This window comes from Caloenas nicobarica, chromosome 3 (assembly GCF_036013445.1).
Source record: "Caloenas nicobarica isolate bCalNic1 chromosome 3, bCalNic1.hap1, whole genome shotgun sequence".
Taxonomy (NCBI): Eukaryota; Metazoa; Chordata; class Aves; order Columbiformes; family Columbidae; genus Caloenas; species Caloenas nicobarica.
Genome location: NC_088247.1, coordinates 70,014,912 through 70,038,559, shown reverse-complemented (window position 1 = coordinate 70,038,559; position 23,648 = coordinate 70,014,912). Strand labels below are relative to the sequence as shown.

General features: G+C 34.7%; 1 protein-coding gene across 1 annotated transcript in view; it reads left to right on the top strand.

The window, feature by feature from the left end:
• Nucleotides 1–23,648, top strand: part of ADGB (androglobin) — a 106,784-nt gene that overhangs the window by 47,213 nt on the left and 35,923 nt on the right. The window contains exons 14-21 of the mRNA XM_065632031.1: nt 5,967–6,012; nt 10,886–11,051; nt 13,023–13,086; nt 14,717–14,819; nt 15,657–15,798; nt 17,971–18,085; nt 19,555–19,722; nt 21,737–21,875. Of these exons, the coding sequence (XP_065488103.1) occupies nt 5,967–6,012; nt 10,886–11,051; nt 13,023–13,086; nt 14,717–14,819; nt 15,657–15,798; nt 17,971–18,085; nt 19,555–19,722; nt 21,737–21,875 (943 nt within the window). The remainder of the gene's footprint in view (nt 1–5,966; nt 6,013–10,885; nt 11,052–13,022; nt 13,087–14,716; nt 14,820–15,656; nt 15,799–17,970; nt 18,086–19,554; nt 19,723–21,736; nt 21,876–23,648) is intronic.

The window sequence follows — 23,648 nt, the reverse complement described above, 5'->3', positions numbered from 1 at the left end:
ATGTTTATGTGCTGGAAGCACAGAAGTAGTTTGGAACATCACTTTGATTTTCTCCACTAGTCCAAGAGTGTAAAAACCACGTGTTTGTAGAAAGCTGGTCTGTCACAGTCAAGGAGAGGCAAGGGCAAGTACGAAAACATAAGAGAGAGAGACACTGATAAGACCAGAATAACTGGAAGAAAACATGAGTGCGACTTAGTCTGAGGGCAACCTGATTCAGCCACGAAGTATAAGAAGTCATTGACAGCTAATTGACTTGAACCTTACTTTTGCCTCAATTCAGTTCTCAGCTGAAAAATGCTATGGCTATTAATAGCTGCAGTATGGAAGTAGGATTGCAAGAGAAAATAATGTTTTTAACCTATAGAACAATCTTCTTCATTTTATGTATTAAATCTTTTAATCAACAAAATTATGTGGATACCTCTGGGAGATTAATTATGGGAGAGCTTTCTTTCCATAGTTTTAAAACTTGGAACAACAACATACATCTATGTATGTTTTCTTTTTTAAAATCAACTAGTGATTAAAAAAACCTCAAACAAACAAACAAAAAACCCCAAGCAGTAAAAGAGAAACTTTGCTATCCCAACCTCTGTAGGTTATGGCTAATTTGTAGAATTTTGTATTGTAGTATACTTAGTGTAAATAACATTGTCTCCATTTTAACCTGTGCGATTTCTATTCAGGAGATCTCTGCTTTAAAACCTTTGATACAGATTCGGTAAATCTTTGGCATGCAGCAGTGTTATGCTTCAAGCTGACTGAAATTCAGTCAGCTGCTGTGCCAGGTCCTCAGCAAGTTTAAACTGGCATATCTCAATTCACTACAGTGTAAACTGTATGAAGATACATCACTGAATATCTGATTCACTGTACCTGAGGTCTGTTGTCACAGAAACAGTGACTAGTGATGAATGAAAGATAAAATTTTAGGAGCTGGATGTAGCTTCTTTGAAGAATATCAAGTTGAAAAATAGCATTATCCCTTGTGTCTGCCAAGTACTCATGCCAAATAATAGAAATGATTTATTATTGATTTTTTCAAACTTTTTAAATGCTGAATTTCCCATTCCCTCTGATTTTACAGTTCTGAAAGCTTTGCTGATTTGCATTAGGAAAAAAAATTAAATATCTCTTTTTGGTAGTTAAATAGATCTTGATTCACACTGTTCTTAAGAAAATACAGTTTATGGGTTTTTTGTTTAAAAACTTCATAAAATAGGGCCCAGTTCTTTAATGAAGCGGCTCGCTTTTATTCTTCTTCAATAGGAAGGTAAATTTATATGTGTAAGATGCATTGAAATGCATATGAAAGTAGATTTTTGGCTTATTGCATTTGGCTGGGAAAAATTATTTATGGAATAATGCCTTACTGAATTAGAAGGCTTTCCGAATTTGATTTTTCCTTTCATTTTTATCCCGTATCCACTTTTGTGGTCAGGAAAAAGGCAGAAAAAAAAATCATCATATGTAAGCTGCACAGTGTCTTGCAGTTTTTTGGAATAGTAATTTTGGCAAACTCTTTTGGGAAAAAGATTATCCTGGAGAAGTGTTTCCTTGTAGCTCTGCCATTCAAATCCTACTTGAATGTTCTTCATTGTGATGAATTCTTTGATACATAACTCCAATTTCATTGAGAATAAAGCTCTTTGCCTTTTGTTTGAGGAAATGTTGAACAAGGCAAGGAAAATCTAATCCAAATATGTTTACCATCAGAATTTGCAATAGCTACTAGCTTGACCTGATCTTAAGCAGAACACTCAGATTTCTCTTTGTGGCTTCTTCAGTGTCAAGCACCCTGGCAATGGTACTTTCTAGAGCAGAAGCGTTAAAATTGTCACTCTCAGTGACACAGACACAACACACTTGTTCTTTAGTTTTCATTTTTACCTCATTTCTCTTACTTGACTGCCATCCCTTTATATATGCAAGCTCAGTCTTACCTCCTGCTTCACAACTGATATGTCTATTTAGTTTGCATGCTCTGTTGTGTGCTTTTTTCATATTCCCCATAAATGTTCCAGTTTGTTGTGTGATAACAAGCTTTTTCTTCTCGTTCTAATCCTTCTTATGACATATTTCATAAGCCCAGTGAATTGATATTGACTCAACAGGAAGGCTAGGTAGAAAAAACAAAATTATATTTTCTTTAGAGATTTTATAGTTTTGAAAATTACTTCAATTTGCACAAAATGAAAATTTCCTGCTTATTTTTTCAGAAAAAAAAAAAAAAGGATACATGAGCTATGAGGCACATGAATTAGAAGAGAGACTCAAGTCTCAGTTGAGACATTTGTGGTGTAGAGAATCTTTGTTAGGCCTGCAAGTGTCTACTTGCTTATACAGAATGGGCCAGCTCCAACATTAGAGATTGAATAAAACAGAAGCCGAGTTGGTAATCCAGTATTTTTAAGCCATTCCAATACCTCAGTCTGTGCACAACTTTGCAGCTGTTTGTTCTTTTGTACCACTGCCTTTTTTCAAAAGTCACCTCTGTTACCTTCTCCCACATCACAGCTAAAACTAGAGCTCAAGTAACTCTCAGGTCAACATCAAACCTAGAAATTTAATACAAGGGCGGATCTTAAGAAATAATTTGGTTGTCTTCATCATTTAAAATAGATTTTTAATCTTAAAAATGATATATTTGAAGGTTTATTCCTTCACCTGCAATTATATCCAGAGAGTTTAATTTTGGAAGAAGACTGGTGTTTTTTACAGAAAAGCTGGTGTGAAAAGTTTTGCCAGACATAATTTCTACATCAGAAAAAGACACTGATTTTATAAAAATATCAGATAGGTTTTAAAACATAGTATGTAGTGGATTTGAATAAAATAACAATATAGCTAATGTTAGGAGGCTGAACAATACAAATGGATCCTTGAAAGTAACAAGATAGCTATAAATTTATGAATTACCATTATTTAACAATTATGTGTTAACGATTAAAAAAATATAATAGGAGATAAATTAGGTTTTTAAGTTAACCAGGAAATTTTCCTCACATTTTGCATTCGGATTTCCCACTCATTGCAGGAAGAACAAGAAGTATGAATCTGTGTGCATCCTTTCATGTTTCACGGTTCGATACAACTCTTTTTAAAATTTCTTTCATTATCAGATACTGTGGCAGCAGAGCCGACCTTTCACACAATGTGTGTTCATTAAGGAGGAAAAATGCCTTGAGTTTCTCTTTCTGTGCCAATATCTTAGTTGCTGTAGCTGAGGCAATAGCATATTAAGAGAATTTCGTTGACACTCGCAATTACCTCAGAATCAGTGAGGTTTAGGTAGATGGACACATCCCATACTACTAGAGAAGCAGGCAACTTTCAGCTCTGTTATGTTTGTGCTCCAAAAACTGAGTAAATGAGCCTACAGGGGACTCTACATAGCTGTGGTTAGATTGCTTTCACAGCTCAAACTGGCTTAAGAAACATTACTAAGCATCCAGATTTTCCAGGGTATGTTTCTCTTTCTATACTGGAAATTCTATTGAAGCAGTTTTTGAGGATTTTTCTGTATCTCTCGAGGTCTTCCTGCTGCCAGCTCATAATACCAACAAAGTAGCTGTATAATAAGCTGCCACATGTTCATACTGGAGGCATGGATCATGTGTACTGTCCATGAACAGTAAGTCTGGCAGAAAGTGCTGGAGTTATGGTGCACACATTGCAGCCTCTAAGGCTTGTACAGTATGTCTGATACTTTATATACTTTGGACATGCCCAGGATTTCTGATGAGAAACTTGATAAATTGTACAGTTGGCATGTACCTCTTTGATGAATCCAGTGACCCCTATGAGAAATTTGGTGATATTGGAATCTTCCAAGTTGTAGACTCCCACGCAGAAATATGACAGCTCAGCACATGCGTACTTCTGAAGTCACAGTTTAAATGAGAGAGATGGTCCAGGTTTTACTAGAGATTTTTCAGAGCCAAATATTGAATCATGAATGTCAATGTCACGTGACAAATGATACCCTTTTGTTTTGCACAGATATATGTACAGAAGTCTGGAAACAGGAACAGTACTTCAGTACATGGGCAATTGCAAAATCCTGTTGTGTCCTTTTCAGCTCATTTGCTCTAGAAAAGCAGTAAATTAAAGAAAAAAGGCAGGTGTAAGACACAATATATTTCAGCTACCAAATTGTTCAACCGTTAACAATTTCGGCAATGTATGTATTTTTCTCTTAATTCCTCCTTATATTAGATCTATCCCCAGCTTTGATTCATGAACATTCTTCAAAAAGCCCACAACAGATTTGGAATAGAATTTAGGATTCGTGCCATGCAAAAATGGGACTTTCAAATTCTCTCAATAAACAATACTGCAGTTAAGTAATAAGTATTAAATTATTTGGTACTTCCTACTTTGGGACAGAGGCTCTTAAATCTGCACTTTTTTTCTCTCAACTCTTTCTTTTAGTTATTTCAGAAAAGATCAAACACCTAAAATTTCGAAACAGGTGAGATTCCTGGGCGTCTTCAAGGCCTGTGGAAGTGCTGCAAAATGCTGCAGGAAGACTTTTACTGCAGCTAGGAATTAAAGCAGAAAGCCATAAGGCTTTCCTTCGAGGAAACATTCACAGATCCCTTCATATTGTGTATGCAGTGTGGTCTGTGATAGGTTTGAGGCAGAGCTGGAGTTATAGCACAACGACCTTGTGCAATCTTTAGGTACTGCTGTGACCTGCCACGCAGTCTGACTTACTCAAACTCTCTAAATTATGTCAGTTTGCCCCTCAAAAAATGTTTCTAGATTGTATTGAGAAAGCGCAAAAGCAGCTCCAATTCAGTATGGCTCCTACAACTCCTCTTTGAGAAAATCGTCACGTGTGTCCAGATGCTGGCCAGCTCAGTGCTATCAGTTTCAGCATTAGTGCCTTTGACACAAGTAAAGCTGGGTATATGTGAGGAGATTTGGTGGGAGGGAGGATGAGAAATTTTGTTAAAGGGAGACCTGGGATGAAAAGAAGCTTGCAAAATTGTTCACAGTAGCCTTTTTAGGCTTTAATAGTTATCTTTGCAAAGGCGAAGCTAGTCCAGTTAACTCATTAACAGTACCACATTCAAATACAAAATAAGCTGGGAACTGTCAAAACTCTTTCTCCTGCTTACCCTCCCTCGGAAGAAAAAAAAAGAAGTGGAAGCGAGCCTTGTGCAGGGTATATCATATTGCAGTTAAGAGGGCAGTCAGAAGGAAAGATGACTGGGCACACATTTTTAACAGTATCAAAGATATTAATCTCTCAAAGAATAGGACCCTGTCTTTGCAAATTTAATGAGTAGACTTTCTGAAAGGCTGGCTAACTTGATTTCGACTTTAAACATAAGTGGATATTGCATTCATGTTAGGTCAGCAGCTTTAGCTTGGAAATGGGATTGACCAGGATAAAGTTGTTTGCCAAAAACATTAGAAAAGAGCAGGCTACTTTTTATTTATGCAGCTGATAGAAAACAAAAGATGCTGTGGTAAGCAGGCACTCTGTTGCCAATGACAGTTTTATACAGTCACATAGCAAGAAATGTTTGTTGGAAAAGGAGCCCTCCATATATTTTCCAAGAATGGAAACAGAATGGAAAAGAACAGGGTTGGTTCTAGAATAAGACTCATTAGTTCTTAGAATAGAACTTTATTTTATTGTCAAATATAGAAGCAATATCAAAGAACATTTTGTTAACAGCAGAGGAGTAGGCAGGTGGAAGAGCTTTTTTTCCCAGACTCCAGATCACATGTACTTCTCTGGAAAAACATCGGTCTTTCTATTGGTAATGTATATGTAGGTATTATGGTGGTTTTTTGGTTTTTTGGGTTTTTTTAAAATATACTACAGTGATAACTTACTAGTTTGTTTCTCCATCTCAGGAAGAACTGTGCCAAACCCAGATATTTTATTTAACAAAATAATATAAGATTATAATTACTATTGCTAGTTTTTGTTTTTCACCATATAGGAGACCACCCTCTTTCACCAGCAAAATGCAGAGAGACCCAGTAAAGGTAAGTGTGTTTGAAGTTTATATGCAGGCTTCTGCCGTTCCCATGTTGTTTGGCTTCAGTGCATATATATCAACAGTGTTATTTATAGGTGTTGGTTTTACAGGAGAAGATTTCAACAAACTGGTAGTAGCATGTATAATTACATAGAGTAAAACCTTCAGATTGGTATTAAAAAAATCTCTAATTTACAATAGTATTTTGAAAAAAATAACATTTCTCATGAGTTATTCTCCAGTAACATATACTGAGCTTTGTACACGGAGCTCTTTTTCTAAGCACTCTGAATTATACTTCTTTTTCTGAAATAAAAGACAAGAAAAAAGGACAACTTCCATTTTAATAAATATTACTTTTTTAGTGTGTTTGAGATTAGTATTTGAAGAGTATTCAGCCTGAGTAATTTTTTTCAAAATTAGCACTTCTTTGTTTAAGTGAATGTTTTAAGGATTTGATCAGAAGTTAGTAAGAGCCTTTTTTTAAAACAAGTGACCAGATTTGCTTGGTACACAATGAACCTCTTCTAAAACTGACTGCTAGAAAACACCTTCCCTTTTTACCAGAGTTCTGAAAGTGATCTCGGAGCAGAAGAGCATGTGAAACACATGAATAGGATTCGTGCTTTATTCACACCATGTTTCATCTATGTGATGCTCAACTTGGGTTTAGTTTTCAACTCTTCAGTCCGTGTGGAAGCCTGTGCAATGCACCTTTGCTTTTTTAGCATTTCTGAAGATTGATTCTCATTTGCAGAAAAGGCATAGAATGCCATTTTTTTAAACTTCGTTTGTTTGTTTGTTTTGTTTTGTTTGTTCTCTGAAAAATATCTATGATCCCCTCTTCCAGTAATTGAGAAATATAATAAATATTCTCTCAGTTAAAGCATGTGCACAACTTCTTAACTTCTACAGTGATTAAACCCAGTAATTTTACCCAAGATGTTTAGATATATTCACAGCTTTTAACACTATTTTCATTCTGGAAAAATGAGCAACTTATCAGTCATCTCTAGTTACCCCCAAATAGTGTAATACAAGATAAGGTCATAAATACAGGAGGGAAAAAACAAACAAACAAACAAAACACAACCAAACCCCTGGATCATACTATAAGTATAATGAAGAGTGAGAATACATTTAGGATTTTTAAATGTCTTGAAGCAAGTGTAAATCATACTTCTCCAAAACCTATACTAATAAATCAAAAACAAATTTGGTAAACATATGTTCAGAACAGGCAAAGGCTGTTTGGAGGCTATACGTTTAAGAACTGATAATGATTTCAAGTACTCTAGTGCTTGAATGTCTTTTCTTATGAAATCTTATTTTTATCAATATCATCCCAGTAAAAAAAAAAAAAAAGAACCACACTAGAGGAATCTCACTGTATCTAAATGCTACAAGTTAATGAGCTGGAAATATATCCTTCAGTTATCCTCTCACAGCTCAATGCCAAAACCTAATAGAAATAGAGTAGTTTGCAGCAGATTACTCTAAACCTGCCATGAATATACTGGGATCTTGGAGTATTTTTGTAGCTCTCACTATTAACTGATTCTCAATAGCCAGATTTCCATCTTTTCTGCTTACTCAGAAGTCTACTCAAGAAATTCCCATTGAAGAAAAGCTCCCATAGTACAACTAAGGAAAAGGAAAAAGTGGACGTGTTTCCATCCTCTGCCCTATAATACTAATAATTCGCATTACTACTGTAACTAAATCCTTTGTGTTCAGGTTCTCGTCACAATCTCCAGGCCATCTCAACACATATGTTGTCATTTCTCTATGCAAGATCCATTTATTCCAACTTTACATGGGAAATATTACTAATCATTACAGGATTCAAAGACTGGAGCTCTACGCTCCTATTAGGTATTACAGATATGATTGCTTTTCTTTAAATAATACAATTCTTTTTAATATCTTAATTATTAACTAAATTCATCTTCAAATAATTATTTTTAAAAGAAAAAATCATAGGGAAAGGAGGCTTAGTAATGTATCTATGTTTAATGTTTTGCATTGTGTCATGCACTGTAGTTTATGAAGGTTACTTCATATTGCTGTTACTTCAAAACGATTCATTATGAGTCTTTCAACTCCACAGAATATCTGAGAGCATGAATCATGAACCAAAAGTGAGAGAAACAGATAGCTCTTTTAAAAATGTTTTATTTATGAGTATGAGGGTTTAAATACAGTTTTTAACAGGGCTAAAAATTGCTCAGATTTTGCGAAGTATGTGAATGATAAATTTATCTCTTCAGAGTTCGGTTACAGGTCATTAGACAGCTAAGTATATGAACAGTCTAATGTCAGGAAAGTTCTTTCTGTTCACTTGAAACAGATATGAAACACATTCTTATTGAGAACAGTGATATTTTACAAGTAACTTATAAACAAATCCTTTCCTAGTTAAGTAACTGCTTTTCAGTATTTCAATATTTTTTGGTTTAGGAATCTCTGTCCTTCTATATTTGTTTTTTTAAAAAAATAGTTTAAAATATTTTCATTGCACTACTTAGGCTGCTAATTTTGTGCTATTGAGGTTCACGAAATGCAATCAAATATTTTGAAAAATTATAGTACATCACTGTCTGTACTGGATCTGATGGAAATTTTTTGTAGTATCACATTATTCCTATGATTATCTGTTATTTGACAGGAATTTTGCTGCTCATTTGCTACTCTTCCTTTTTTCCCTTTTTGGATTAATTACTCTAGTTTGTATGCTGCTCTGCTCTTAGTTATTGATCTGGTTTTGTCTTCTGTTTTTTTGTTAAAATGCATGTTTTGATATTAGTTCTGTACTTGAATGTTTTCCCTTATTCATCAAGTTTCCTTTTTTCTCTTAAGCTTGATTGTTACATTAATCTTTGTTGCTTGAGTTCTAAGTAGCATACAATTCTTAAATTCAAATATGCTTTTCCCTTTTCTGAACATCTCCGCAGTGTTTAACTTTGCTAAGCTCATATTACATCCCTTTGTGTTTGATTAGTATTTGCATTTGTTCAAGGAATAAATTATAATTATGGACAATTATTTGCTGACATTATCTCCCATATGTCAGTTTTTAAATACTATTTTATATTGAACATGTCTTAAGATTTGCTTCAGATTTATTTATAGCTTTATTCCATAAATTATATCCCCATTATATCACCTAGGGTTTGCAGTTTCTCATAGCTAGAAATGTTACTTCTTGCACACAAGGTAAACCATAGTTAGCAGTTTGATTTACTTTTTGCTTATAATCGTGTTTCTGTATGATACCAGGAAGCTCTGAACAGCAATGTCTTTAGAATGCATAGTTCAAAAAGGACAAGATGTGCTTTTTGATGACATTCTCACAAGATTCTGGTTACCTCCTCAAAAAGAAGTGGGGAAACTGGAGCCATTTTGTTGGCAGCATTTTTGCGTTCCTTTAGCTGCACTGGAAGAGCTGTCTTCCCTCTGACCCCAGTCTGCATATGTAGTCAACAGAAAAGTTTATGTATTGACTTTTAGATAGGGCGGAACGTATCTTCTCTTTGAAGGCTGCAGGGAGCTACTGACTCTATTGATCCTGAAGAAGGTCAATGGATAGTACTCTAGTACTCGTGTTCAGAATGAACAAGGAAAAGCAACACAGGGCCACAGGAAGATGATATTAGGCATAGTTCTACTCTGGTGACCCCTTCATCATACTCGCTGTGATATGCACATCTGTAAGCCAAACACTGTTGTTATTTCACCAGAGGCCTAAACCTATGTTAACTTAAATCTAAGAAAAAACCTAGAATTTAGAGCTTTCAGGTAGTTTTTCCATAGTGTGAGAAAGACAAAAAGGTCTTGGGTGCATTTTCTTACATTACATTTATTTCCTTTCAATTCTTGAGAAATTAGTTGCAAACTGATTTAGAGCCACCTACATCTTAGAAACTCATTAGTTATCCAGCACGTCACTATCTGCCTCACTGATCATGAAATGTTACAAAGCAAATTTAAATATAATAATGTATTTTCCTGATTAGCTTTCTCATTTATTTTACCTCACCTGTTTGGATATTACTTCATCTTTTTCCTCAGCAAACATTCGGAACTAATAGCTGTTCATGTTTGTACTGTTCTCTTCTACTGTTCTCAGCTGTTCTGAGCTATTCTCAAGACTTCTTTTTGGCACAGATTAATCATCTTCAGGAGCTATTCATATGAATCGCACAGAGGAAAGGCAGAGAAAGTGGCACTACAACACAAGTTAAAAAGTTATTAAACGATTGTAAAGTGTGTGTACGTGACATTTCTGTGTTTATATTTTGGTACGAATCTGACAGTAGTTCTGATTTTCCTACAAGAAGATTCACGTAATGTAGCACAAATCTATTTCTGTTTACAGGTAGTTAGACTGACTAGTGTGAGTAGAGGATACTCTCTAAGTACTAGAGGCAAAAATAGGTCTTTGGGTCCTCCACAATTCTGGGTATTTTTTATTTTCTGTGAGTTGTAAAAATTTTATTATATTGCCCCATCAGCATTTCACTGGATAGGAGCTTTAGACAAGGGGTTGCATTTTTCTTTATATAGATGACTTCAGGTTTGCAGAATTCGTATGTATGTTCGCCTGACATGCTTCTATTAAAGGTTCTAATGCACAGTTCAATATGATAGTAGATTGAGGCAGAATACTTAAGCAGTTGCAGATGTAAGCAACAAATATCTATACAGAGTTATTTTAGTCACCTTTTGAGCTTTTCAGGTTAGTGTTTTAGCTTTTATTTTTAAACTCGGAGATGTATGGAAAATATCCTGGTAATTTTAGGATAATTTTTCAATAGAAGTTGATATTACTTTAACGTGCATAATGTCACTGTATTGACTCTGTTTTCTTATCTCCACAGAAGAATTACATGAAAATATCAGACTTAATGCAAAACGAATGTCAACAGCTGGTACTGGTATGAACATCCAGACAGGGGATAAATCAAAGGAAGAAATAGAGTCAGAAAGGACTTCTGTTTCCAGGGAAACCTGGATTAGCTTGGAAGACTTCTGTGTTTGTTTCCAGTAAGGAACAGAGGGTTTGGGTTTTATTGCATAAAATTTGCAGTATAACAATGGTAAAATGTGAAATGTGACAATATAAAAACTATCTTCTCAACAGATCTTTGTATAACTATCCTGCATTTCAGGGTAGCCCCAAGGCTACTCTTCTGACCAGACTTACTGTCCCAGTTGACAGTGAGTCTGCAAGTGCAGCCCCACACTGTGGCTTGAGTATGTCCTCCAGAGGACAGTGGAGAACACAACCACCAGTTTCATAAAGCATACATCAAACTGGTAGTAGGTCATGAAGCATGCAGCCAATAGGGTGCTCAGAGACCCGGCCCATCAGCCACTGGGCAGACACAGTCTGCATCTGAACAATACAATTCTAAGGCAAAAACCATTGTTGAAATCTTCTGTTGCCATCAGCATAGCTCGGCTTGGTTGACTAGGCACTTTCTTTATTTCCCTCTTCAATATAATTCTAAGGCATTTATACCTCTGCAGACATAAAAAAAAGCTCATGTAACTGTAGCATAGTATCTTTAGCTTTTGTCTTTCAGATTTAAGAGGCCTTGTATAATATAGATTCTCTAGAGAATCTGATATTGCTGAGGGGAGTAATTATATCGGAGAAAAGTCACCCGAGGTTTTTGGTTTGGTTTGTTTTTTGTTTGTTTTTTTGGGTTTTTGTTTGTTTCTTTTTGTTTTTCCTCGTTTGAATTTGTAACTGTGATTTCTTTTTGAAGCTTTTATTTTCATAAATTAATGTCTTCTTGAGCAGACATTAAACTCTGTTCCATCTCTGAGGGAGAATGTATAATTTTTATACCAGCAGCACTACAGGAACTTTAGGAATAAAAGATCGTCGATCACTTTGGACCTTGTTAAGGTTTGCCTGTTCAATATTAGAGAACCCCGGGTCCAGAAAGATATGGCCTTCAGAAAAAAAAGCATCACAAAGTAATTCCCTTTCCTTTCGAAGTCTTGCTCACTGTGTCATACACAGAGAATATAAAATATGACCTTTTTAGCTTGCTAGCCAAACATTAAAGTACTGTTGACCTTTTGTAGACCACTGTAATACTAATTAATAAAGAGAGCATTTCTCAGTTTCTTATTCCTGTCCCTAAATGGGAGTTTTTACTTATTTTCACAGTGAACTGATAAAGTGGCTGTTAACAAAGCATCCTGATTGACCTTTGAAGAATTTATCGCTCAGAAGATACTAGGCACCTAGGATTTTAATTTTACCAGTCAATTCTATTGAAAGCATTTTTGTTGTCTGACATGCCTATATCTCAGATAGAGTGAAAATAAGATGAATGTTCAGAGTTCATATCAACTTTGAGAAACAAGGAAAATTTTAGTTGTTGTAGGAACTGATATGTCAGCAATGGATCAGGATCCCTGTTAAGTTTCTGAGTATTCAAAACATTTCTTTTACATAAAACACTGGACTTCATAACTGATTCCATCCTCAATTAAAGTTGAACTCATTAATGTTGCCCTTGGTTAAACCAAGGTCAGAAACAATTGTTGTCAGGAACTAAGTAGCTTTTTGATGGTGTGCAAACACCACAAAATTGAAAAAGCACATTACTAAGCTATATAAAATAGTTCTTCCTTACAGTGAGACTTTATAGATAACTTTATTACAGTAATTTTCAGGTAGGCATGGAAGTTTTAGAGTGATATTAGCTTATTACCATTTATAGATTCAAATTGGATGAATTAGTGGCCTGACCTCCAATTGAAAACTGTGGAAGTACGGCAAAGGTAGAAATTAACGTCAGCTGCTTTCTCTGGAGATGACTTCTATTCACCTTTTATGAAACTAAAAATTTTGAACCATTTTTGTGAAACAGCTGGAAGTCTGATTTGTGAGAGTAAAATTAGTATCTTATGCTATGAAGTAGACATTTACCTGAAATATATAATTTCTACTAAGATTTTTTTCCTATGTGTATTTTTGTTTTATTTTCTTTCTAGGAACCTGTATGTTTTCCACAAGCCACATACATATGCCTGTAACTATCAGAAGACAGATTTTAAGGTATATTACTGTATTGAGGTTTTTCGTGTTTTTTAAAATTTTTGTCAATTAATTATATAATACATATATCCTAAATGACATTGGTAGATCACATAGAACTGCTATTACTGAAAAACTAATAACGCTTTTAGATTACTGTAGTAAATACAAAGATAATGTTTCCTAGCAAATATCCAGAAGTATTTTGCTGTGTTTAAGACACGAAAAAATGTTATGGAATGTTATTGCACAATAATTAAAAAACTGAGTATGTAAATCATGAACCCTGCTAGTGTGGGTAAATATTACAGCGAATCAGATCTCTATCCTCTCTTAATCTATATCTGCCCTGTAACAATTTACAGACTAAATTAAATTTAATGATGATTCAGCTGCAGAATCTGTCATTCAATTCTCCTTCATCTTCACCTGTCACCTAAAACTCAAGTCAGGAGTCTGTATAGCATCACCATCCATTTTCTCCTTACAAAAATCTGTTGCAGGGATTAGAAATACCCCTTAGTTGCACTGAAATTACAGTATTTCTTTAAACCTGTCAATAGCTCATAGTATCAGAAGGTTATTCAACCTACTTGAATATCCTGTTCCAGCTCTAGTTTTATTCTGTAACTGAAGTGTAGTTGTAGAGTACTGACATGTAAACTCCAGGCGTGAACTTTATGGTAAATCCTGTACTGAGAAGGTTAACTACATGGATTATGCTTCAGAATTGTAGTATATCTGCAATTTCACACCTCTTTGTATTTATAATCACATCACAATAAATTTTCCCAGTCACTGCACAATATATTTCACAAGCCATAATCAGCATAAAGATTATGTAAGCCTGCGTGCTATTGTGCTGAAAAACTAACCCTTTGCTGTAAAACCATTCAATTTTTTTTTTTTACATCGATACAGGTGAGGTGTTTACACTATTAGGTAAATTCTGTACCAGACTTACAAAAGAACTCTTTTATATTATGTTATGAAGATAATAGTAGTGGTATTCCAGGATCAAATACAAAAAATGTACTGATATGATTCTGGAGAATGTAGGAAGACATATTAAAATGGCAAAAAAGCTCATTCACCTTCAGATGTTGAAGAATTTCTAGGAACAGTTGAAACATACTATAGTTTCTAATATTGACATAGGAATTATGTATTAATGTTGAGAGTGAAAAATGCTGCCTCCATATATTTTTGTAGAGAAAAACATAATGAGGCAGAATCAGTCCTGTGTTACAAATTAAGAGTGCTTATTTCTTTCAAGCTTACTGTAATTGATTAGAATCAGAAGGTTTCAGCACAAAAAATATTTTGGTTTTCCATTGATCATTTGGCAAGATCTACTAAATTGAGGTAGATATTAAGAATATAATATAAAAGTAGATATATTCTCATTTAAGAAGCTTTTCTGTATCCCCTTATCTCTTAAATGAACACCATGGTTTATACATGCAGCATGAGGCTCTGGGCTTAAATGACATGTCTGAAATTTGGAAGAAGTAGTGACAGTTAATTAGTTACTTCCCATACCATATCTAGGGTCACAATATCCAAAATCTTAAGTCATAATTTGTACAAGCCCAGGCAGATAGCATTCAGTGAAAATGAAAGATGAACAAATGTCTGTTTTTCTATGCAGTGTACCAATGACCGAGTCTTCTATTATTTACTTGTGGACAGTCTGACACCCATTGAAATCCTGGTTAGTTTTTCTGCATTAGTACGCTGGGGTGATACTGGAGGTAAGGCCAACGCAGAACAGTGCATGTTAATGTTGTGTTTTCCCATACTTGAATATGTCTGTGCCATTTTTTTTGGCTGTGGTGTATTTTGGCACAATTTGAGAGTTTAGCAAACCTTAGGGTTTTTTTTTCTACAAATTCCATTCTTTCAAGCTACTTTATGCCTTAGCTGATCAAAATACAGTAAAATCAGCAGTTTATTTTTGAAGTGATTTTTAAACTCATGCACCGTGAGCTCAGAATTATATTTACAGCTAGTTTATTTCAAGATCCAACAGCTCGGATGGTTTGAATAAAAATTACTTGTATTTTATAGAAGTCATAGAATGGCATTCATAAAAGTTAATGCATGTTATGACAATCAGCTTAAGTTAATCAGTCATTTAAACATTTCATATGGACGTAATTTTAGTGCATCTAGAACAAAGTAGATAGAACCAAAGGACAGCTTATAAAAACCAAACTGACCATTCTGTTAAAATAATTAAACTGTAATAGAAATATATATTTGCATGACTGTTTGCTTCCTTTGCAGTGGACAGAATGGATTCTTATGGAGTTTTAGAGCAGCTTTAAGTGACTTGGAACAGGTCTGATCTACACATCCTCCTAACACATTATTTTAACCATTGTTTTCTAGGAAACTGTACGAATAAGCCATATTCTGTACCAACTATGCCTTTTGAATGACTGGCTCTTTTCTCTGAATTATCAATGCCTAAATGGAGTTGTCAGTGACTGTGAAGTAGATACAGATTCTGCATAAGTGTATTTGTCTTCATTTTACTATTATTCCACTCACACCAATTGTGAGTGGTTTTTTCTTTCTTTTTCTAGGTACAAAACAAGAATGTTCCAGTATTTCAAAGGGTGTGCTAATGGTTGAACATTTCTCTTGGAAATGTGTGGCTCCTGGTGAGCTTGTGTTAAAGATGCATACATCCGCAACCAAAGCTACTGTGTTAAGTCTTCCTGCTGGGTATGTGTGAGGTTTCATTTCTGTCTTTACTTTAGTCTTAAGGCTTGAGATGAGCCTTACTTTACACAGTAACTAAGAGTTTATTTCCTAAAACATAAGTTTTTGGAATATCAAATTGGTTGATAGCTAAGATTTGGTAAGAATGCAAAATAACTATGAATTTAAAATAATTACCAAAGCTGTTATAAGGATTTTGAAATCCTTACTCTTACTTAAGAGCATTTATCAATTTAAAAAACCCACGCTGGTTTTTTTTAAAAAAAAAACCTCTAGAATACAATTTCCTACTTAAAAGTGTTTCACACTAGAATGATTTTGAGATGTTTCATGGAGTACCAACAAAAATTAAAGAATTAGGATTTTTAGTGGAACTGTGAAAGAGTGATGATATCATAGGAGGTTTCATAGCTTTTCTTGAAACAGGATTCATGAAACATGACAGGAGAAATTCTAAGGTTATCCGTGAAGCCTTCTATATTTTACTTCACATTTACATAGTGCTTAAAATGATTTATTTCTCTTTGTACTTAACTCTAGATATTCAGTACAGAGCATTGTTTGTTTAAGATAGATAAAAGGCAAAAGCCTTTGATACTAGTTTCTGAAAACACTTCCAGTGAAACAGGGAAGATGCTATCTTCATATGTTGCTATAAATATAAAGTTGCAGACTAATTCATTGAGGCCTTCTACCATTCCAAAAATAATCAGCAGTTTAACCTCAAAGACATGAGACAGAATGTAGTTTAAAACAATCAAGTTAGGTTTCAAATAAAGAGGCAAAGAAAATACCACAACAATAGCACATTAATATTAAATCAAAGATCTTTAATAGTGCCCTCTATTTGTTTTGGTTTAGATTAGAAATGAAAAGTAATTATCTGGTTTATAGGCTAGTCCTGTCACCACACTCTTAGTGTAGTTTCCAAAAGTTGTATATCTCCTGTAAGGATGTCAAAAACGTGTATCTTTTTGCACCTGCAAATTTCAAAGCTACCAGAGATACAGGTGGCTCAAATTGATAAGCTTCTTACCTTTGGTTCTCTCTGGTTCAGGCAGAGCCAGCAGGCTTCCAGGAAGCTTTGATTTGCAGCAGGTGTGGGAGACAAATAGGCTTATTGACTGCTCCCCATGTCATTCCAAATTAGAAATTACTTGCTAAGCCAGGAAGGCACTTTCTTCTGCCTGTCTCTTGGTGTCCAGGGGGCTTTTCAAATTTCACACACAAGAAGATGCAATTAAAAAAAAAAAATACAAGGGTGGGATGTGTAACTCTCCTTTCTTACTCTCACTGCCGGATCTCTGGTTAACACTTTGAAGCCATGGCCTGAATGAACTTCTACAGCTAAATGCTATTCTGGCAATGATATAAGACCATGAAGCTTCACTGTTTGATATTGGCAATCTCCTCAAGTATTTCAGTGGGAGTGCAGAATGTTGACTGGAGAGAAGAGCATCAATCCCTTGTGTTGTATAACTACAGATATGAATGTTTTCTTTTATGATTGGAATCTGTTATAGGATACAATCAGGCAAACAAGAATGAGGTGAGATGAGTGTATCCCAATAAGACCTGATGAATTTTTGTGGTTTGCCAACTTAGGAGGTTACAATTGAGTTGTTTGGCTCACAGTTGCTCCATAAAAGGATCACTCTGTAGTGTTCATCTAGTCTGACACAAATATGTGTTAATCTTTTCTGATTTTGTGAATGCAAACATGGAAATTATGATCTAAGTAACACGTGACTTGAAAACTTGACTTCTGCCCTAAGCTTTCTGGAGCAAATGTGTTAGGTGTAGCTAGCTACAATCCTGACTAAAAAACTTCAGGTTTGTATCCATCTGAAATAGTGAAACTACCTATTTTGCTAAAGAAAACTGAAATAAAACCTAAAGAAATAAAGTAAATAATAGTGACTTCTCTGATTTTACCTCCTACCTATGTTTGGAGGTTCTTGAGAAGGAAGAAGATAGAAATGCAGGATTTGAAGAGCCAGTATATCTAGAAGTGAATTTCATTTTTGCCATATATGTGAAAGGAAAAAGGAAAAGCTGAAGAATTGCTGTGTTGTGGGTGGTTTTGGTTTTGTTTTTTTGGTTTTTGTTGGTTGGTTGGTTTTGGTTGGTTTTTTTTAAAGTGCTTTTTGATTTATTTTTTTTTTTTAAATGTAGGCGACACATATTGCTCTTCACAGTAAGTTCTCCCATAGGGCACCATATTCATCTGTGCAGCATGGTGCCATGTATCTTTGGAGAAGAGGATACCGTGATGCCAGTTCTTGAAAAGGTATGCATAACCGGAACTAGTCAAGCATTGTGATAAAGGTGTTTCTGACTATATTTACAGTGAAGCACTGTTGGATCTTCATTCAGAGTTATTCTATCTAATGGTATAATGTTAATTTCAATATGAAATGGATGAGAGCATAAAAGAAATGCGTTTTACAAAGCAGCAGGCACTGAGATGGATATTGCAATAATTGTCATATATACATGTATCTAAGCATTGGGTAGTATTGTGGTTTACATAAAACAGCAGCACAAAATGGAATGTTAAAAGTACTCTTGTTGAAATACATGTCAGAGGTAGTGTATAAGTTCTCCTTTTGAGGCATGTGATAAAATACATGTACAGACATTAACTAATATTCAAAAATAGCTGCCTAGTAAAATAAACTGTCACATGAGTAAAGTTTGTTTTGTCCCATGCGATCACATATTACTCAGTGAATCCCAGAGTAGCTTTTATACCTAAAATGAACAATTGATTCAAACAGCTTCTCAGAGTTGAGATAAGAAGCCCAGGGGAGTAATTATTACAGCTTTTGTTCTTCATTGCCTACAGGCCAGATGGATATCACTGCCATCCATATTTTCAAGATTTCTTTGGCAAGCAGTAGGCCCAAATATTTATCATGGGCACTGGGAGGAGGGAATGGAGCTTCTAGAGCACAGTTGTGCAAAAATATTTTTAATTTAGCTGTAGCTAATTTAATAATTAGTAGCAATGTAGATTCCGGGTCCTAAGTATAGGACATTAAAGCAGCTTATGCAAATTTATTACATTTATTGTAGCAAAGAAGTTTAAACATAAGAAGTTGGGCCATTAAAAATGTCTTGTGGCTGTACTATGTCTTCAGATTGTGGATGAAAAGCTATTCCTCATCAAGAAAATAAAGCAGAATTATATCCTGGGATCATCTTTGCACTTGTTTTTTGAAGACAGCAATTTCCCTGCAGGATGTCATTTGCAGGAAAGTGTCCACATTCTTGCACAGAAATCCTGATGAAAATTAATGATGCTTCAGGCAGCATGTATTTGTACATTGTTTTCAGCGGGATACAAATACTCATCTGTCCTTTTATAATAGAAGAGATGCTGTGCATTTCAGCTAACAAGAGTCTTATTATCACTGCAGTAGAAAGTCTTTTATGTGCATCTTATTTCTGATTAAATGTTCTAGAACAAATGACACAGGAAAAATATCCTTAATAAATACATGTTATGCTGCCTGTTATAGTGTTGTAACATTTTTATTTCAGTAGCCAAAATCAGTGAAAATTTTGTACACTTTTGAATACCAGAGACCTAACTGATTTTACAGTTTATAAAATCAATCACAATTACTTAATTTAAGAACAGTTTTGTACTTTAGCACAGAAAAGATGCTTGTATGCTGTAACAGACCCAAAAGAAAACAAAAGAAAATTTTAAAGCAATCTTTCTAACAATGGTTGTTTTTCTTCTCTCTCCAGGACAGCTGCCGGTTTATAGAAAAGGCTACGGCTATCCTGAAAGCTGTTGGAAATGTGATAAATAATTTCACTAGTGAGCCTGAACTCTCTAAAGCCTTGAAGGAGTTGGAACTAACTCATTGTCCTCCTGGCCTTTGTGGTACTGGAATGGTTGAAGAACACTTCAAGGTGAACAAAAAATTTTAATAAGCATGTCTCTGAAGGCTACAGAAGCTGGATAACAGCTTAACATTGTCGTTACCCTTTCAAACCAATGACTATGTTTTTAAAAAGGACCTCCTGAGTGCTCCAAATGTGGCAGTTGTTATTAAGTGTAAGCTCAAATAACATAACTTCCAACTGTGTACTAAAATTATCTTCTTTCGATATGAACAAATTTCAATATGCACAGAATAGCACATTGTAAATTTGAGTTTCTAAATTTGTCAGTTTAGTTTAGCATCCTTTGGGGAAGAGAGCATCAGCTTTTCTTCTTTTATGACTTAATTTTGGATTTAAAAGACACTACCTGAAATGCAGAAAAGCCAGAATGATTCCTTTCTGTGCCTAATGTTGATGGTGTAGGAAAACATTATTACAGCTTATATTACTGAAGACAGGAATTAGGTTTTTTCATTCACAGTATTTCTGAGTTGTTTTTGTTTTTGAAACTACAACATTCCTGTTCAACTTTTCTGCTCTATGTGCGTGATAAATTAAAGGGTCTTTGGATGCATGATGAAAACATTACACTTTTCAGTAGATCTCTATACTGTAGCTTTTCAACATTATAAAAAGATTGCAAGAAAAAGGTTGTGTAAAAATATACTAATTTTTATGTATATGCAAATGTTGATAATACTGCTATAACTTGATTTTTCTACAGTCAGTACTTTATATATTCCAGATTCAATTACTTTCATCAAAGTACTAGAACGTTCATGCGGTTTAGACTGTGTAATTGATAACAGAAGACTGAATAGAAGAAAGGGATTAATATTTTTGTAACTGCTGATACTATAAAATAGAACACCTAAGCCAGTGCTTTCATACATGGGCTTGATGCCAGGCTCAAGTTCAGCAAAACAGCAGAATTAAAAATTAACTATTCCAGATGCAGCATTCATGAAAGAGGTAGTTTTAATGCCAATTCCAACAGAAAAAATTGGTTTGACCTCTCTGGAATGGAAAATACAAATTTTAAATGTATATGCTCATATGAAATATATGTAAAACTTAAGGACCTTAAGAAAGATTCAGTAAGCATGAACATAGATATCTCTTCCTCTTTCCCTCTCTAAGAAGACCAGTCTATAGTTGGAATAAAAAAAAAAAACCAGAAATGAGATAAATGAGAGGCACTGAGCTGACATTGATTCAAGAATGAAAATGTGGACATTATCTACCTTTAATACGAACAGTTGAAAATTATTCTGAACATAAGAATGCGGTAAAGTAGATTCTTTCTTCACCAGTCTTAAATCTTTCAAAATAATGGAAGTGTTTATTAATATTGAAATACATAACTTAGGATAAAAATTTCCAGACAGCCGGAAAATCTGAAAATAAAGACAATGGAAGAGAAAAATTATGCCTTTTCCAAGAAGTTATTGCTATGTTCTTCAATTCAAATTAAGAAACAAGCTCTGAAAAAACACACTAAGATTTCCATGTGTTGGAAGAAGGAAAAAGAGACTGGATTTCTGGTCTTTAAAGAGCATCAATATGTGAAGAATAAAAATAGAGCCATCAGTTTAGTCATATAAGTAGGATACCAAATCTTCCCCTCTTGCCTGTCAATATAGTCCTGTGTTTCCTTGCTGTGTTACCTCCTAATTCAGTAAGAATGACAGTTGTCATGATGATGATTATTATGTGTTCTTCTCTCCTCTGGTATGAGACCATCGACTCACTTCAGATAAACTACTAACATAATTTTGGGTGCTAAAAACTTATGCTGCATTATGTATTTAATAAGCCAGGCATGAAACAAGTTTTGTCTCGATTGTTGGCTTGAAACATTGTAGTCCTACAGTTGGGACTAATTTTTAGGTAGTGTATTTGTTAGAGGAAGTTAAAGACTTCATTTTTACATGAAAAAATAAAAGAGCTAAACAGCTTTTGAAATAGTAATGAAAATCAATTTAAATCAATGTCCAAAAATTATTCATTCTTTGAATGCTTTTCCACTTTTTGATTTTAGGTATTCAATGGTGCATTGTGGTATTTGATCAAATGTGTATTAGACAAAAAGGCTTCTTGCAGCTATAAATTTGCCTTCAGATCCTTCACTTTGGATTTTAAAGATACTGATGTTCCTGAGGATGACACTGTGTCTTCAGGTACTGTACTGGTATTGCTAATTGCTTCAAATATATCTGACCATTCTTAGTTTTTAGGAAGCCAATTCTTTTCTAATCTTGTATTTTCTGCCTAAGTAAGCATGGTTTCTTTCTTATGAGATGCCTAAGCCTTCTCCTGTTGACACCACGTCTGAGACTTTTTGTCTCAGAATATAAAGGATCCTTTTCTTTGTTCGTGTTTTGTTAATTTATATAACTTATAAGATAGCCCTTTGTCTTCCTGGACTTGCATTTGTCAGTATTGACAAGCATTAACAGATGCTTTTTTTACCTGATGTACTGCAGATCATACTTATTTTTCAAATTACCAGCTGAAAAGACCTTAAATGCATGCATTGTTCACTAAAGGAGAGTGAAGGAAGACTCAAGCTAGTACCTTCATTGAAAGTTCAACTATTTCTTGGTGATGGCGTCTGCCTGATACCTGAAGGTACTGTGGGAGGAGCCATTGGAAGCCAAACAGATTTATTACAAGCAGGGATAATTCTCTTCTGACAAGTTCTTTGCCTCATTTTGGATGCAAGCTGGAGGCATAAGGAGTTAGAATTTCTAAGTTTGCCTGGCAACCCAATATATATTTCTTTTCCATTTTAAGAGACTTATTTTGCAGTCTTTGTAACTTTTAATCTATTCATATAAATATTTAGTAGAAGCTTTATATATATGGTTTCATATTAAGATAGAAAAATAATTTATCTGAAAAATTGGCAGGAAGATACATCATCACCATTTGAAGGCCATTCTTTCAGAGTGACTTAGTTTTTCCTTCTGCTATTATGAATTTACAGTGTAAAGTCTTTCTCCTTGGTCAATCAAAATGATATTAACTTCCTTTTATTAGTTAGCTTATTTTGGAAAATCACTACAAACAAACTTCATTAAGATATATACAAATACGTTTACTGACAAAATGATGTCATATTCTTGTTCTTTAAGAAAGCACATATACTTCTCTCTATACTTCTCTCACTCTTTAATGGGGACTTCCATCCAGATCTCCTTTCCTCTGAAAGTTATTATTCTGTGAGACATCAGAGATGAAGGATCAGCTAGAATGACTGAAAAACTCATTGTATTTTTCACAGAATTATAGCCTACGGTATCGTATGATCTTCAGTAGTCCCCTCCGGCCTATATTATTCTGTGATTGTATGCTTCTATTTTATACAAGTGGTTGTGCCATTCATATTGTTGAGCTCTAATCTGTTGTCTGTTGAAGTGGGCTTTTGTAACCTTTCATAGTCACTAAATATGAAAGAGGCTTTCTGGGGTTTGGAAATGAGGCAATAATAAGGAATGATGGTTGGGAATGCAGCCACATTTAACAATATTCCATAAAAGAGATTAGATTGAAATGTGTGATCTCCTCACTGATGACAGCAATATTTTTTCTTAAACTAGTTTGTTTGTCTGAAATGTTGCCTGCATTTTCCAGGCAGATTTCTCTCTTTTCTCCTTTTTTATTTGTTGGTACTTCCTTTTGGAGCACTGTTTCCTTCCCCTCAGGCTGTCTCACTGCCCTCGTTCTGTGTATGTGCAGTTCCAAACTGGTCCCCTAGCACTGGCTGCTGGTAGTGCAGCTCCCCACACCCTCCCCCCTAAACCTTGGTGCTGATGGCTCCCAGGATGCTAATTCTAGGCAGGCATGCCTTCAAAGAGCTCATTACTAACCTGTCAGAATCTACTGATTTCTGTTCCAAAACTCCTTGGTAGCAGAAAGTCACAGTCAGATAAATGAACTCTTGCTTTATC